The sequence below is a fragment of the Arachis ipaensis genome, chromosome B1, assembly GCF_059453495.1.
Source record: "Arachis ipaensis isolate K30076 ecotype BB chromosome B1, ASM5945349v1, whole genome shotgun sequence".
In the NCBI taxonomy this organism is placed as follows: Eukaryota; Viridiplantae; Streptophyta; class Magnoliopsida; order Fabales; family Fabaceae; genus Arachis; species Arachis ipaensis.
The window spans coordinates 148686447-148704652 of NC_142436.1; the positions used below are offsets into that span (position 1 = coordinate 148686447).

At 32.8% G+C, this 18206-nt stretch overlaps 2 protein-coding genes and 1 pseudogene across 3 annotated transcripts; 1 reads left to right on the top strand and 2 right to left on the bottom strand.

Moving 5' to 3' along the window:
- Positions 1 to 617: 617 nt before the first annotated feature.
- On the bottom strand, positions 618 to 6317 carry LOC107640286 (RabGAP/TBC domain-containing protein). Of its 2 annotated transcripts, XM_088502176.1 has the most exons (15): positions 5933 to 6317; positions 5570 to 5746; positions 5433 to 5484; positions 5232 to 5339; positions 4949 to 5033; positions 4808 to 4862; positions 3948 to 4334; positions 3431 to 3490; positions 3237 to 3335; positions 3036 to 3146; positions 2671 to 2742; positions 2455 to 2571; positions 1975 to 2124; positions 1255 to 1355; positions 618 to 1051 (listed from the first exon to the last, which is right to left on the bottom strand). In XM_088502176.1, exons 1-15 carry the CDS (start codon positions 5993 to 5995, stop codon positions 724 to 726), a joined length of 1965 nt encoding a protein of 654 aa, XP_088358302.1. In that variant the 5' UTR covers positions 5996 to 6317; the 3' UTR covers positions 618 to 723. The 2 variants fall into 2 exon arrangements, with proteins under 2 accessions (XP_088358302.1, XP_088358301.1); XM_088502175.1 differs by having other exon boundaries at positions 5232 to 5484; positions 5933 to 6131.
- A 5804-nt stretch (positions 6318 to 12121) lies between these two features.
- On the top strand, positions 12122 to 12450 carry LOC148578848 (auxin-induced protein 15A-like). The gene has a single exon (XM_088502177.1). The coding sequence runs from the start codon at positions 12122 to 12124 to the stop codon at positions 12395 to 12397; it is 276 nt and encodes a 91-aa protein (XP_088358303.1). The 3' UTR covers positions 12398 to 12450.
- A 2070-nt stretch (positions 12451 to 14520) lies between these two features.
- Positions 14521 to 16072, bottom strand: LOC148578849 (rac-like GTP-binding protein RAC1; annotated as a pseudogene).
- Between the last annotated feature and the right edge of the window lie 2134 nt (positions 16073 to 18206).

The following is an 18206-nucleotide window of genomic DNA, read 5'->3' on the forward strand; positions in this document are numbered from 1 at the left end:
AATTTAATATAACTAATTATTAAATAATTAATTAAATAGATATATAAGTATTTAATATAATAAATTATTATAATTATTAATAAATTAATTATAATTTAATTATTTAATATATATATTTAATATATTTTTTATTTTTTTTATTAACTTACCACATGACATGATTTTATTGATTATTGCAAGTCCCTGCTTAGAGAGACTCTCAACTTTGATCCACGTGAAGAGTCTTCCTTTCCTTTTCACTCCAATAGTAATTAAGTCTCCATATATCAGAAGAGAAACTCTATTTCTTAGCATTGGAGTTGCTCTTAGAGGATTCAAAATCTTGAAAGTGAAATAAATGGAGCGTTGAACTCCTTATGAAGACCTAGACAACACGACTGCTGTTTCTGAAAATTCGGGTCATTAAGAATACACAGAATACTTTACATGGCAGACCCGGTATATAAATGCAGCTATGCACGTCACATTGCGTGAATCATGTTAACAAGGACATGGCAAAGATTTTTGAATATTGAAAGTTATATTTAATTAACATTTTAATTCCTTTAAAGTTCGTTTTGTTCGCAAGTGCAAATTAGTGAATTACCAAACGATGCGCTTTGACACGAAGCCGAAGGTGCAAGGGGAATTAACAGGTGTCTTATTTATGTTAACACCGTATTTAACCAAATCAGGGAAATACACAATATTCATGTATAACTAAAGAAAATTGATAAGAGTTATTTACAGAACTTCGTCATCTAGCTGGTTATAGAAAGAACCGTCATCAATGGGCATGGATGGTGGGGTTCCAGGCGGTATACAAGCTGCACCGTTCTCGCCGGCACATATGCAGAGAGCCTCGGCATCCCTGAGGGTTGCATCGAGGTCAATTTGACCGCTAAGTTCATTTATAAACTTGAGAAGGTTGTCGAAGTCCATTCCTTCCCACATTATCTTATTACGGTGTTGTTTCAAGAGAGCCACACATACATAAAGGTGCAGATGCTCAGATGGATAGTGTGTCCACAACACTTCCCACAACCGCATTATTTTTTCGAACTCAAACTCCCTGAAATGTTAATCAATATTAATTAGATTAGATTAGTTTAGTTGTCTAAATAGCTGTTGTACACACATTAGCAAAATCAAGGCATGTCAGAAACACTAAACTTCAACAACGTTTAGTTTGTATCAAGGTGGAAAAACATTTCTAGTGTCTTGTGTTCCAAAAACGAGTGAATTATGAAAACATAGCATTTCAGGGGAACCAACCTTTTAAATTGGATCAAAATCCAACGAAAACAGAAGAAATAATTCAGGCAGTCGTGCTGCTTGAAATAGTTATGCAATGGACAATCCAGTAGCTCCACCAACTACAGGAAAAAAAAAAAAAAAAAAAAAAAAAAGCCAATGTTAGGAACCACAAACTATAGCAAAAGCAATATATCTCACTACCAGAGTTCCCCACAAAGCTGCAGACTGGTTACCCAGGCACAGGAAAAATACTGCTTTAGTTCCGGTTGATGAAGCCATCAAAGCCAAGATGCATCAGCATAGTAGCTAATGCAGAAAATTGAAATTAAAGATGAATGCTAAAGTAATTAGTGCCAAACAAATCATTCTGCCATACTAGAATGCATACTTGAAAGATCCTATGGGAAGTGATGTTATATCAATTTTCTCATATTGACCCTGGAAGGGCACTTTTGGAATAATATTGAAAAAAGTTTATTAATAGAATTTAGGAATAATTGCAAGGTAGCTACATAGAAAAGCTGATCAAAGGCACTATCACAAGTTCACAACCTTTTTTGGCCAGGTCACTGGGGCAAATTGAGTGTGAATCAACCGACAAATGTATGACAAGCAATCCTTAAATAATTAGGAATGAGGATGTGTTGCTTGTTAAAAAAAGGGCAGAGAGAGAGAGAGAGAGAGAGAGAGAGAGAGAGAGAGAGAGAGAGAGAGAGAGAGAGAGAGAGAGAGAGAGACCTTAGATAATGCAAACAGTTGAGAGTGCATGCCATTTTGGTCACGATTAAAGTTCGGTCCAAGACGCTCCAGTAGAGCAACAAAACACCAAAATGCCTCTGATTCATCACCCATCACAAACAATATCGGAGACAAAAGATCGCTCATTCCCTATAAAACAGCACATATTTAAAATCTCAACCACATTAGAAGATGGTGTTCAGAGCAACAATGCTCATCTATTGCTTGTTTACTTGTTTCTTGGACTACATGAAACAGAGAATTATATTGAGAACAGTTATGGGACAAGATCATCAATGATTTCACAGTGTAACTTGGCACTGAATTACTATTTGGTATAACAGAATAATTAAACATCCATGGAAACCACACATGAATTCACAAAAAAGGCTGCATCTTTTTTTAAAAAAGATTTAAATATACTGATATATTACAATACTTTAGTTAAAGACTTAAAGCCCAAGATCCCCCAAATAGTACCTGACAATAACCTAGATCGAAGTTGTAGAATGAATATGTCAACAAGATATCGCGCATAAGAATGATATTTGGATTATCATCCCCTTCATAGAAAGCAAGCGATCTATCAGTTCTCACCTTCAAAAATACAAGAAAGGATATTAAACTAAGCACCATTCAGGTTGTCATCCATGTGTATCCATTCTAGCTTAGAGCAGTTATCATTTGCTAACTTACCACATCCTTCTCAATAAGACCTTTCCTTTCCCTGAATTTTGTAAATCTTTTAGCCTGTGCCTTGGAGATACTCTACAGAGAGCAGAAAAATACACAAACAGATTTAGATTTCATTATTCGAAAAAGCTTGATTACACACACGTATATAGAAAACAAGAAGGAAGACTAAAGGATGTGAGCCAATCCATGTTCACATCATTGAAATGGTGTAACTGGTAGTGTTAGCATTTGATATAAATGTTTTGAGACACTGACCTCTACATAATCAACTTCAATAATTTATGACAAAAAGGTATTCTGAAGTGAATGTTAGGACGCATAGAATTAATCATATATATATAAAGCATGCAATGATCAAATGAAACCTGCCACTGGTTCTTTATAGTTTCATACTCCGACTTCTTAACTGACTTCAGGAATTCTCTCTCTGCATATGTTGAGTCATATGAATAGTATCCCAAAATCAAGCCCCAAACCTACAATTAATACATAGCCTTAAAAGAGTAAAAATGTATTCATCATAAAAGTAGTTAGCTCAAAAGTGATCACAAAAACAGTACACAAACCTCTTTTCGTAAATTGTGCTCAAGTCCACCATAAAATATTCTCTTTCTCAAAGCTTCTGAATCTGTCACTCTCCCTTCAGAATCCAAGAAAGTCATCCACTGTGGATGTTTGACCCCAGAAAACCATTTAGCAAACAATAGACAGGGTTACTTTGCACAAGTAAGATATCTTCTAAGATAGACATCATTCATACCTCTTGAGAATCTAATGGGGGTTGACGTGGTTTTCCCCATACTAGCGATAATTTATCCAGCTGCCAGAAGATAAACAAAAAAATGACATCATTGGTATTATACAGGGTAAATAGGAAAAGTAAAACAAAACCATCCAAGAAATTTTGGTATTCTAGTGGAATTTATATCATTCCAAATGCACATACCCCAAATATAATATTTACCTTCACTACAACCAGGATATTCAAGATTCAAGAATACAATATGACCACAGATTAAAAGATGCCACAAATTGACAAAAAGTATTAACTACAAATTATGGCACTAGCGCACCCAAGATAAAGTCTTGGAAATTATACCATACTGGTCAAAGGATGCTATTTCATTGTTCATTCTAACTTTATTTATATTCAAGGTATAAAAGATGTGTAAAAACGTAACAACGGTGTAAAATGATCGTGCAACTGACACCATGAATTTCTCTTGCTTACAGTAAGGCTAGTATTAACAATATCAGCAATGAAGTGAATAAGTTACCGCCTTAGGATCTGGGATAACAGGATTTTCAGCAGGAACATTTTCAGCAATATCGGTAGATTTCTTAGGCTGATCAAGGTTAGGCTGGATTTGGGTGCTCCTTTCATAGCCACTGAACCCATTATTCTGGTTTTCACCAAAGAGTTGAGATGTTGTTTCACGAGCAAATCTTGTTACAAGAGAGAACTTCTCTAACACTTGAATAGAAAGGTCCCGAGGATCATGAGCTTTATGTTTTGGTCTACCATGGAATTGAGGAACACTGGCACTTAGATTATTGGCACCACTATCAGTCCTTTCTTGGTTCTCATTCAAATTTGTTTCATCAACTGAAGGTCCACATGCAACAGAAACAGCCCTAGGCAGCTCCAAAGAAGACAAAGTCCTCTGGCAGTCAATCCAAAAATTGGAACATTTAGCTAGCCAAATATTATGATATAAAATTGAATCTAATAAATCAAGGATACTTCAGACTCATAAGGCATCCAGATGTAAGCATCTACACTCTCCTCATCCATTTTCGAGAGAGTAGCCAAAAACCCATACATAATATGAGTGCCTATCCTAAGATATATATATATATATATATATATATATATATATATATATATATATATATATATATATATATATATAATATCTTAGAAGCATTCTTTTGAATGTTGACATGTGGCACTCAACTAAAACCTACAATTTTCCACTATCCAACCAAAAGTCGGACAAGTTCCTGCTGATGAAAACTTTTCTCTTTATTTTTTGAGATATTCCTCCATATAGATAAAAGTTATAGATATCATGCACCAATAATCCAGTTGCCAACCCCATATAAACATTAAAAAAAAAAATCAAATAGCACATACCTGCAGTGTATGATGAGAATCATTCACAAGGAACACATTTGCATCTTCTCCGGATCTGAGAATTCATCATATAGCTAATCAGTTACCTGTAAAAGATAATGACTTTAACATAATAAATAAAAAGGAATGCTGGATGCTAACCTCAGAAGAAGAACATGTTGCTTAATTGTAGCAAGGAATTCTTTGACTCCTCCACTATAGAAGTACAGTGGAGGATAAGCAAGTCCTGCATGAAGATTTTATTCACACCAGAGAGAATTGTCAAAAACAGAAGGGTATAGAAAGCCACAAATATTTAAACCTACTCAAGATAAAAGCAAGTCTCCATTGACGAGAGAATCGTATACATTTTGTTTACATAATCAATGCTACCGAAAATGTTACCCCAGAAAAAATTCATTTAGATTCATCACAAGAGCTTCACCTGATGATAGAACAACAATGATATATTGCCATCCAAGTGCAGGCGTATGCCTCCGGATGGACCTAATGTCAGTGAAGGGCACCGCTCTTATGGTGTAAAGGCTTCTCACTAACCAATAAATGGAAAAAAACTTTAGAATATTAATACACCACACTGCACAGGATAATAAACTCATCCAGACTACACCAAATGCGAATTTACCTTTCTCAGAAAGGCTCGCCTCTGAGCTATGGCCTTTGTAAGGAACCCAAGTCTAAAGTTAAGCAAAAACGAACACATTAGCACGAACAATACATTAGACCGAACGAAATGGATAGGAGCAAACAGAAAATGATCACCATGAACAAGGAAGTGCCTTGCTTAAACAGCTTCAGCCTTCCACTAATTCTTTCTGATGCAAACTGCGTTGGATGAATTGCCACATTGTCCTTCGAAAACACAATCTCAGCATCGTCCCGCTCATGAGGCGAGCTCACCTTAGTACTGTCGCTTCGCAGCATGACGCTAGCAGAACCCTAATCAAATTATATATGTTAAAAAAACATCAACTCAGTTAAATTTGTGATTGGAATGATAAAAATTAAGAAAGCAATCCAATAGTGAAGCATTCAATTGAATGGTGCAACCCTAATTGAAATGCAATCGGATCGGAACCGGAGAAATTGTGAAGTGAAAGGAGAGGAATAGAGAAATAGTGTTACTTGTTGCTGCGAAGCGGCGTAATCGGCGTCGTCGGATAAATCGTGAAGCTCCGATTCTAACATCGGCGATATCGCAGAGAAGTGAAGATGAAAATAGAAAGCGAACTCACAGAGGAAATAGAGAGGAACCTTCGCAGCGAAGGAAAATAAGGGGAAAAAAAAAATTTGCGTGTTGCGGGAAGTGAAACGAAAATGAGAAAGCGAGATTAGCGTCACGTTCTGTTGATTATACTCCTTTGTGTTGGACGCGGGTAAGGAATTAGCTCCGTGTCAAATGTGAACCGCTTGATCATAAGAGAATCAGAGATTTAACGGTTCAGATCGCTGCCATTTTCGTCTTCGTCCTTCTCCGCTGCCCAGTAACTAACTTCCGTGATCCTCCCACAGATTAATTTTATCAAGAATAAATGACCATTTGTATCGATAAAAGATGAGAATATTGACATATGTACTCATATTAGATCGAAATTAAATTTGTATCTACGCAAGATGCTCTTCTTGTGACAAAAATATCCTACGTGACACTCCAACCCTCCAAAAGTAGGGTATTTTTGTCACACAGACGGCATCTTCCATAGGTACAAGTTTAGTTTCGATTTAATGTGACACATATGTCAGTATTTTCATCTTTTATTGATACAAATGGTCATTTATTCATTTTATCAACTTTTAAAATATTTTTAAGTATATTTTTTATTTTTTGTTATTCATAAATTTGGAAAATACTTTTGCCAACAATTTAACAATCTAAAGTGACGGTTTCGTCTAAATTATTCGTCAAATTACGATAAAATAAAAAAAAAAGTGAAATAAGGTTAATGGTTAATTTACATCAATAAATTAATTAAAAATCAAATTTATATAGACGTCTATAAATAAATAAGGCTAATTCGATTTAAACATTTATATACGTAAATTAAATTAACCTAATTTAATTTAGCAAATATTTAAATAAATTAAATTAGTTCAATTCAATTTTTTATAACAAAAAAAATTAGTCTCATAATAAATAGAACCAGTCAATTTCAATTTATAAGAAAAGAAAATAGAAGATAAATCAAATTACTCTAATTTAATGAATTTAGGGCATTTTTCACTATAAATCTCTCTAATATAAGGATCGAATTACCTTAATTTACATTTATTTATTCTTTTATCCTCCAAACTTATGCAAATATATATATATATATATATATATATATATATATATATATAAGAATTTATTAAAAGATTTAAACCGATTAGATTTATCCATTCTCCTCTAGTAAATTGAATTAGACTATAATAAATTGGATTAATTCTATTCATGTATAAATATTTAAATTGAGTTAGACTGATTTGTTGTTTATAACAAATATGTAACCAATTTCTATTAAGAATATGAGAAATTCTCCACGTACAAGCATTTTTTTATACAAATCTTTATAAGTGCACATTCTTCTTCTTCTTGCGCACGTTCTTTTCCTCTTCCTCTTCTTCTTTTTTTTCGTTTATTGCCTTCTCTTTCTCTTTCTTCAACCATTACTGCACATTCTTCTTCTTCTTGCTGCACGTTTTTCTTCCTCTTCCTCCTCTTCTTCTTCTTATTTTCTTTCGTTTCTTGCACGTTTTCACTGCACATTCTTCTTCTTTTTGCTGCACATTCTTCTTCTTCCTCTTCTTATTCTTCTTCTTATTTTCTTTCGTTTCTTGCCTTCTCTTTCTCCTTCTTCATTTACGTGCTTTTCTCTTTGTTTTTTTTTTTCGTTATTCTCGATTTTCATTGTTTTTTGACATTAAGCTCTGAAATCGTTTTTGAAGAAGAAGAAGAAGCAGAAGATGAGGAGGAAAAAGAGAAAGAGTTCTGAATTATGCATAAGGTGTACTTCAACGAATTTTGGGTGTATTTCTTAAATCCTTTTGGTGTAGTTTTTGTAATCATTTGGGTGTATTTCTGTAATCTTTTGGGTGTATTTCTGTAATTCTTTGGGTGTATTTCTGTAATTGTTTGGGTGTATTTCTGAAGTTCCATTATCTTTAAATTTGGCAAGAAACTCGTTTTCATGGAGGAAGAAGAAGAAAAGTCGTTTATAATGCATGGTGAGTAGCGCGCTTTGGAAACAGGAAGTGGTTGAATAACGTGCATTTATTTACTCTTAAATGTGAGAGTGTAATGCGTGTTTTTTGTTAGATTTGTGCTAACTTATAAGACTTATAAGCCAAAAAGACTTGTACGTGTGCCTCTAAGAATATCTAGGTAAATTTGTTTAAGCTTGGTTAATTAAAATTTTTACTTTCTTTATTTATTTATTTTTTTTTTGGGTACGTTTTTTACTTTCTTTGTTGTATTGGCGTCTAGTAGTTAACTTCCTCATGTATGTTTTTTTTTATCAGATTAGAATTTTTGGTCTTGGATATTCATTTCGACTCATAAGCTATGCCCACCCAAAAAATAACCTCTGCAATACCCAAATTCAATTCTCAACTTTGCTCGGGTTGTTGGGCATAGCACAAATCCAAAAAAAAAAAAAAAATTCTCAACTTTGCTCTATGAGTGTCTTGACCACTTTTTTTTTTGAAAGACTCCAATTATTCGTGCATGTCATTCTTAACATTGACTGCCAAAGGGTTTGTTACTTTGTTTCTTATACATCATGATTGCATTAAGCGTTAGTTTGAAACTTTAGACAGGCCTTCTGAGTTGTATTATGCATTATATATTTATATACATAATATGGAACCATGGCTACAGTCCAATGTTCCTGCTCAAAAATGCTATTTATATACTAAAATTAGCCATTAATATTAGTTATTAATATATTTATGTATAAATATATATATGGTTTAATTTATTTTTAATATTAGTATTTTTTCCCGTAATAATATTACAGGAATATAAATTTTTTAAAATTATAGTTCACTTTGTTCTAATAGTATACATTATGCATGACACAAAATTTATAAAATCAAACAACTTTTACAAAATAAAATCGTAGGTTGACAAAAATCTCTGACTAAAAAGATCAAGTTATCTATAGATAAAAAATTAAATAATAAGATTTTTAGTTATTATTTTTATATAAAAAATCTAATTTTTTATTAATAATTAATTTTAACATTCATTATCTAAAATTTAAAATAATTTAACGTATATACTTTTATATTTAATTAGGTGTTAACTGTTAAGTCTATTGCACACAAAAAAATAATTAATTTTTATACTTACTATTTAAAAATAATATTTTCTCTCTATGTATATAAAAATATAATTAGATATTAGCATAAAAAAATATACTGATAGTTATAAAATTAACTTAAAATTAATTTTTTTAAAACAATTGAATCTTGATTCTAACTTTTAATTATAACATTAGTATTCTCTCAAATTATATGTAATAAATATTTAAAAGAAGAGAAATAAAAATATAGATTAGAAAGATAAGCGGTGAAAATTTAAAACTAAATAAAAAAATTAAAAAATTATGTATATAATAACAATAATAATAATATTTTTATTTAAATTATATTATTTTGTTAATTTTGTTTTCTGTAGAAGAGAAAGATAGAAAAAATAGAAAATGAGAGAAAAAAGAGAGAAAGATAAAGATGAAGAATGAGAGTGAGAGTGAGAGCGAGAATTTGTTAATTTTAGAAAAAATTTTTTATTTTAATTGTAAAAAAATATCGGATGATATATTTTGATTTGTCAAATTACTAATATAAAATATAAATTATATATAGAGTAAAAATAGTAGAGAGAAATAGAAAAATGGAGAGAGAGGTAAATGAGAGAATTTAGGAAGGGAGTTTATTAATTTTGAAAAAAAAAATATTTTGTCTCAATTTTAATAAGAGAGTGTCATGTGACACATTTGATTATTAAATAATTAGATAGTAATATATGATACATAATATAGGTATATTTCAATTTTAATTTTAATTTTAATGTAATTAAAGAATGTCATGTTGCACGTTTTGATTGTCATATTAGTAATTAGTCATTGATATTAATAATGATATATAAAATAGATAGAGTGGTTGAAGGAATGAGAGAAATAGAGAAAGAAAAAGGGAGGAGAGAATAACTCTTTAATTTTGGAGGGAAATATTTGATTTTAATTGCAATGAGCGAGTGACATATGGTACATTTTGGTTGTAAAATTAGTAAGGAAGAGGGAAAAATTTAATTTCAATTACAACGAGAGAGTGATATGTAGCACATTTTAGTTGTAAAATTAGTAAGGAAGAGAGAAAAATTCATTAATTTTAGAGGGAAATATTTGAGGCTAAAATTTTTATATATGAATAATTTTAATGTGAAATACAAAAATATTTGATCATTTTGGTGTTCTACACGGTTGTGGTAGTAACACAAAACGTCGTTGACGTTTTGCGATAAAAAAAATTTTTTAATCATGAAAGAACAAAACGTCGCTGACGTTTTGTAATAAAAAATATTATTTTAATTGAAGAAACACAAAACGTCACTGACGTTTTGTAAATGGCCATAGTTGTGCTCAACACATAGTTTGGTTCATGATGAAGGATTTCACTTCTAGTAATACAATATTAAAAAGAAAAAGTTCAATATTTGATTCCAATTACAATGAGAAAATGACATGGCACATTTTGGTTGTAAACTTAGAAATATATAATAGATATAATAGATAATAGATGTATTTATATTCCAATATGTATTTTATACCAATAACTAAAGGTGTTTGCTATTGTACGATGATAAATTCATACGTACCGATACGTTTAAAATATAGACAAATAACAAAAAGACATGTGAAATTTATTTTTCACGTCAGCATTTAATTTTTTTTTAAATATATAGTATATCACCACTTTTACTAAAACACCATTTTAATTAAATAAAAATAAAAAATATTTATTTATTTAATTTTATAAAAAGACTTAAACATCCTTCCTTTATTTGATTAGACAAAATACCCTTTTAAATTAATCAAAATTTAGAATTCAATTAATTCTAATTTTATAGTTTCAAATAATTGAAACAACAAAACAAAACCACATTAAAAAAACAAAAAATCAAAATTGTTCTTCATCTGTGTTAAACATATTAAAAAAATAAAAAACCAAAATTGTTCTTCATCTGGGTTCAGAAACCTTATCGTTCACGCTTATGAAGGTTTTAGTCTTCTTCATCTTCTTCTCTCCTCTTCCTATCCTCTCTCTCTGTCTCTCTCTGCTCCTCGATCTCTCTCATCTGTCTCTGCGTCGCACGCAAGACGCCATCGTTTTGCTGGGATGCCCTAGCCAATTACCCAACCCAGTAACCTTAGCTCCACACAACGGCTAAACGCGAACCCATCCCTCCCATCGCCTTCGAGCTCCTCCTTCCTCTCTCCGTCATCGATCTCACTCCCTCACCTCCGTCCATCTCCCGCCGCCGTCGCCGAAAGGAGCTTTGAAGCCACCGTCGTTATCGTGCAGCTTTGTTCCACCATCGTGCAGCTACTGTTTCAGCTTAGCACCGTCGCGCAGCTCGGTTCCATCGTCGCCGGGCTCGCCTCCTTTTTTTGTCGCGCAGCTCTGTTCCATCGTCGCCGACGCTATCTCTGTTCCACCTGTCATCCCTTCGGTCGTGCCCTTGTCCCCCTCTTGCTCAAGATATGCTCTGCTCTGTTCTAGGGCTTCTATCTTCTAGGTATTTTTTTATAACAATTATTGAATAATTGTTGTTAGTTAATTTGTGAACTTGTTATGGATTGAATAAGTGTTAATTAATCTGTGAATCTTACTGTTTTTACTGTGAATTACTCCATTGTTAATGATTCTGATAATTCATCGAAGAAGGCTGTGTTTGATGAGGATGAGGAAGATAAATACAAGGAAAGGAATCCGAAAAATAGTTTGAAGAGAAAAGAGAGTGGCGGTGGAGAAAAGTCAACCTTGGAAGAATTGATAAGGGAAGAGGAGAAGAAAAAGGAGAAAATCAACAGGAAGGACTATTGGTTGCACGAGGAAATCATTGTTAAGGTTATGAACAAGGCCTTGGCAGAGAAGGGGTACTACAAGCAAAAGGGTGTGGTGAGAAGAATATGCTTAAATACAGTTGCTCTTGCCTTCAAAAACAACACAACTCATTGACAATCTTAAGTGTGAAACACTTAAAAGCACATTCTTCTTTTAAACTTGGGAAGTTTCCCTTGCAGTTATTATTACATACATACTAGAAAAAAAATGGGTTTCCGTTTACCTGTTATTCGAAGGACATCATCATTCTCAGCTAGCCAAGCAGCTTCAAAATCCGTGGAAGTCCCAAAGGGGCATCTAGCAGTCTATGTCGGAGAGAAACAGAAGCGGTTTGTGATTCCCGTTTCATACTTGAACCAACCTTCAATCCAAGACTTGTTGAGCCAAGCTGAGGAAGAGTTTGGATATGATCATCCTATGGGAGGTCTAACAATTCCATGCAGTGAAGATGTCTTCCAACAAATCACTTCTCACTTGAATTGACGATGAATCGCATGCTGCAGGAGACTGACATAGATTAGTACACACATTTTGTACAATAGGTTACTTGTAAAGATTACACATTTTTTAAAGTAAATGAAAGAAGAATGACCATTACTATGACAAGTTCAAAGTGTTTCCTCTGTTTTTTGGTTTAATGACAAAGAAAGAATTCAACTACTCTAGTATTTCATTTTTTTTTCTTTCTTAAATATTTTATCTTACCTCTTCAAACGGAACCATATGCAGTATCTAGTAGTAATAATTCTGCCTGGTGTAAGATAAACCATACTTCATTGTTCATTTGTTCTCATAGATTGCACTAATTCTCAAGTCTAAAAAATTATAAGATTTTAATATAGAAAAAAGGGATAGAATTATAGAAAACTTTAACTCATGGCACCAATGATACACAAAAAGCTGATTCTACCACCTGCCAATGCAAGTTTACACTAACAAAGGGTAAATTTCAACTGATAACATCTCCTTTATAGCTAAAGAAATTTCTAACATGGGATGCATGGTTTATTTATTTATATATGTCTGTTCTCTTATTTCTTTATTGATGTTTTAGCAATGCCTTAACATTTTCAAAAAGAAAAGATCAGTCTTACATTTAACTGATTTAAGTTCTATTTTCATCCAAGGCCAACTGCAATTTTACTCAATATATGGTTAACTTTTGGTTAAATTTTCTGAATCATCTCTTATTTATGCAGCAAATCAAAATTGGATTCAAGTTTGGATAATTAAATGTCTCCTTCACCTTTTTTTTCCTGCATTATGAAATTACGAGCAATCTATGTGTTAAAAAATGAATGCAAATGGAGATGTTAAAGGTTAAGATATGAATTTGCAGTTCTATAACACAGCCCTCTGCAAAACTAGAATCACTGTGAAAATTGAAGTTCGTGACACTCAATCATGGAATGTCTCCAGCTTGTGTTACTATTTATAATGACATGGAATGTCTCTTCCTTTCAATTCTAATATAAGAAAACTATGAGTTCATAACAGATTTACAATTGTAGTTTCAACCGCCATTCAAAATTCTAATTTAAATGAAATGAATCATCAACTTCAGTGAATTTCTTCAAAACAATGTTGAACTTAATTTTGAATTGCTGCATAAAGATATAAAAGATGATTCAGATTCAATAAAGCCAATAAAAAATAAATTAGTCAACAAATGAGATGCAATAACTTTCTTTCATTCATGTGCTATTTTTACACTTTCAAAGGAATGATACAAGGAAGAGACCAAAATGGACAATCTTCAAAATGAAAAGAAAAGAGCGTTCTATACAAAATTTGTCTCAACTAATCTATGTCAGTCTCTATGAGCACAATTTACTGCCCACTCAATTGACAAGTGAGGTTCAGGAATGCATCCTTGCTGCAAGGGATTGTGAGACCAATATGCTTAATGTTTAATGTTTGATTACTAAAAGTGCTTCTTTCACATCAGAAAAAGAAAAAAAAGAAACCACACCTCATCATATTACAGCCAAGCATGTGAAGACGAGATAACAGCAATTTCAGAGACTTGTTTAATGTTTGATTACTAAAAGTGCTTCTTAAATAATCTAAAATTGCAGGAAGAGTAAGTAATATAAATATATAATAGTTTATATGAATAGTTGAATAATGTGAAGATTAATACATATATACACCGTACCGTACATGGAGTTACAGAAGCGTTAAGACTTGAGAGTTGAGACTATGTTACTCTTACTCTTAAGGTATGTTGTACAAGAAAAGTGATTTCTTGCACACTTGCTTTTCTGATGTACAAAAACTCAAAGTATTTCTTTATTTTCCTATAACTTTAAGCAATCAATTTCTGGGAAGCAGCCAGTTCAACTGTTAAGATGAAAGATGATTTGCCAGCTTCCCTCAGATACTGCACGTCTCCATTCATCAGCTTCAGCAACTTTCTGCTGATGAGCAGACTAATACCCTCCTCGGATTCTTGTCCTTCTCGTCCGAACATTTGGTTTAGTAATGTTTCCGGAACACCAACACCATCATGTGTTATGCTACAAAGATATAGAATGGCAAAGACTACCAAGAAATGGCTACAGTCATGTCATCCTCTGCCAACTACCAATTTAGAACTAAGAAGATCACAATATGAAACAGGTTTTTTGACCCTTTCTCTTCTTTTTCTTCTGCTTTGGAGGCTGGAGAACTACTTTGATGGCCGCATTAAAAACAGCCTTCACATTCTGTATTCAAAGGCAGATATGGTTAGGGACGTGATATTATCTAACCTTTGGAACTTTTATAGATGCAGAAAATATATATGTACCTGCTGTGTTTTTGAACTACATTCGATGTAAACTGGAGCACCGATAAGTTTTCTCAGTTCCTCACCCTTCAACAAAGAGAGAAAATCACATCACTAATGTATAAAGTAAGCAGATGGTCTCTCTTATGAACACCAACTGAAGGCTAAAAGGAAATGAAATAAGACACAAAGCGATAACAATGGATATTGGTAATGGAAGCAATGAAAGCTAGGAAGTACCTGCACTGTGGTGATAGGCGCTGCACCAGGATGATCTTGAAAAAACTACTTATCATCCCGAAGATCTACACAAGTCGCATATTGGCTGTCAAGAAATGCCCAAGCAAGTTAATAATGACATCTTTACAATGAAAGCATTAAATACATATAATTAAGTTAGCACTATATATGAGAGAAGACAAATTCCAAAAGAAACTATATGAAAAATTGAGACCAGAGACAAAATTTTCAGAATAGAAATCCTACTTCTGTTATTGACTATCAGAAATGGAAATTCTAACGAGTCAATAAGAAAAGAACTTATGGAAACACCAGCTCCACCACGTAAATTACTCATGTTAGGTAGTAGCAATCTTCTGTCACTTTAAACTTCCTAATACTCTTCATAAATCAAGGTTTTTTTTAAGATTTATCAACAGCCATTTAGTTTTTAAAACAATCATTACATTAGCCTTTTAGTTAAACAAGGAGGTAAAGGGAAAAATTAAGAAAGCATTCCATGAAATGGTTTGGTATATCTGAATCAATTATTGATTAAAGTTATGAATTAGGTAACCTTCGAGGATGAACTTCCTTCTCTAAACCACTACTGAATAACAAGCAATCAAAGGGAAAAAAATAACAGCAATGACATTGGAATCCAGAATCTATTCCCCAACTTTCTAATAATGAAAGAAACACAGTATGAGTAAAAGACAGCAATTAGTATGATAATAAGATGAAACTTCACAGGATCACGGAACTACTATCATGCTGAAGGTTATCAGGTAGATAACAAGGGCATCAAACATCAAGAAGGTAAAGAAAGAACAAGAATCTAACCAAGTTTTGTTCCAACAAGAATAATTGGAACACCAGGAGCATAATGCCTCAACTCAGGAATCCACTGGAAAAGGAGGAAAAGAAAAAATTAGTCCAGAGTAGAGAGAAAAAAGAACAATAATAATAATAAGTATATACCAATCTTACTTTCTTGGCAACATTTTCATAGCTAGCCCTGCTTATGAGAGAGAATGCTAGCAGGAATACATCAGCTCCTCGATAGCTTAAAGGTCTTAATCTATTGTAATCTTCTTGGCCTGTTCCAACATAATTGAAAAAAAAGGATAAAATGGTAAATAGAAAAAAGACATACCCTGCAGTGCCATGTCGGGCATCTTCTTGACTCTCTCTGCTGAAAAATCCTCAACCAACATAAGTAAATCCTTTCCAATAGCTTCCTCAACTGAAAGGCCTGTCAACTTCATTTTCACCAACACCAGTATTCGAAGGGACTATAATTTCAACTTCTTCAACATCTGTTTTGATCTCATCCTTTCCCTTCAAACTAGTCCCCAGTTCAGATGTAAAAACGCAATCTCTCACATTTTCATCAGCATATATCTTATTTTCAGGCAATACATCTGGCATCACTTCAGCTTTGTGGGGATCTGATACAGTTGACGAGCCAACATTCATTGCATCCTTAACTGCCATTTTAGACTCCCCTTCACATGTTTCACCCACAACAGCATCAGAAGGGGTTATAATTTCATCTTCATCCTGATCAGACCTAATCTTGTCCTTCCCTTTCGAATTAGTATCCAATGCAGCAGATATCAGACTGAAATCTATTACATTTTCACCAGTTTGGATATCATTTTCAGGCAATACATCTGGCATGGCTTCAGCTTTTTCAGGACGTGATTCGGATGACAAACCAAAGGTAGTAGAATCACTAACTGTGAGGTTAACCTCATCCTTTCCTTCCGAAATAGTATCCAATACAGCAGATCTCATATAAAAGAACTAAATTTCAATCACCAAAAGAGTATAAATTCATATATAGTCAAATGAAGACATTAAATAATCTGGCAAACAAATATCAACACAAACGTAAACAAAATATAACGTCGTCTGTCACTAGACGGTTCATATGCCCACAAGAAAATAATAAAAATAAAATAATAATAAATATCCTATGTTGTAAATCTAATCTTGTGGAAATTCATAATTATCACGACGGTGATTATCATACAACTTATTAAGATTTTTAATGGCATTTTTTTTACCATATAGCTGATTATATTATGATTCTTTAACATGAGTGAGACTACAATCTTCATGCAAACCCCATCATCCACCTAATAAAATTTGAAAAATTACACATTAGGCTTAACTACCTAAATATAAAAGAAAGAACGAAGAAAAAGATTAGTGCATAACATTACCTTTATGTTAAAATGATCATCTTCAAAACAAGCTATCATCCAACTAGCAACCCACACACCTGCGTCACTCCTACATATCGAGGAAGCTATATTAGAGTATTATATAATTGCATAAATTTCATATCAATAACTACTAATTATACGATCTTACGATCCAGCTTCGAGAGTCGGAAGGCCTTCTGGCTCTTCAAATTCAAATTGTGAAGAAATCAGATTTGGAATGGTCTCAAAGTCATAGAATGACGATCTTCCAGTACCTCGTCCAAATAAATGGCCTATTTATGTCTATGTTAGAGTTTGCTTTTTTAGTCATATATGTAGATATTTAACAAAAAAAAGGAAAATATAGTTACTAATTCCAAGGATGTCCTCTTTCGCTTGAACTGTTTCTCAATGGGTAATGAGTCTAGCAAAATGATTTGTCTTTTAATACGATCAATCACTACAAGGTACCAGTGTTCATGACCTTCGTCAGTAGTTTCAGATACAGGGATAAAGACCTAATCAAGAGAAAGTCATTTTAGTTATTAAAATTATTTTATGCCAATATTTGCTAATATGAATTTAAAATGATATAAACTTACTCTTTTTAAGCAGTCAACTTTGCCCAAATAAACATATGTGATACAAAGCGGCAGACGGTTGGGATCCAATTTTGTCTTCTCTAACAGCTACATTATTTCAGCCACTAGTTTATATGCGCAATATAAATAACAACTACCAATATTATTTTAGTATACACTCCTATATATTGACCGCAAAAATTGTGGGTAAAAACCAATAACCACTTTCTCTGGTCAACTATATCCTCATCATATTTGCTACTAAGTCTAGCACAAGAGAAACGATTGGCTTTCCTGACATCAAGCTCCTGAATACATCTCTGTGAGATGTAAGCTCTGAAAATACTATATCCTCCTCGTAGCTACCAAAGATAATTTAACATAAATAAAAATAGCTAAACAAATCAACAACACCGTTAACAAATAAAATTCTAATTGTGTTTACTTACTTATCCATCAAATGATTACCATACAAGTATGCTGCAATTGCAAGTTCAGTTTCGTCCAAA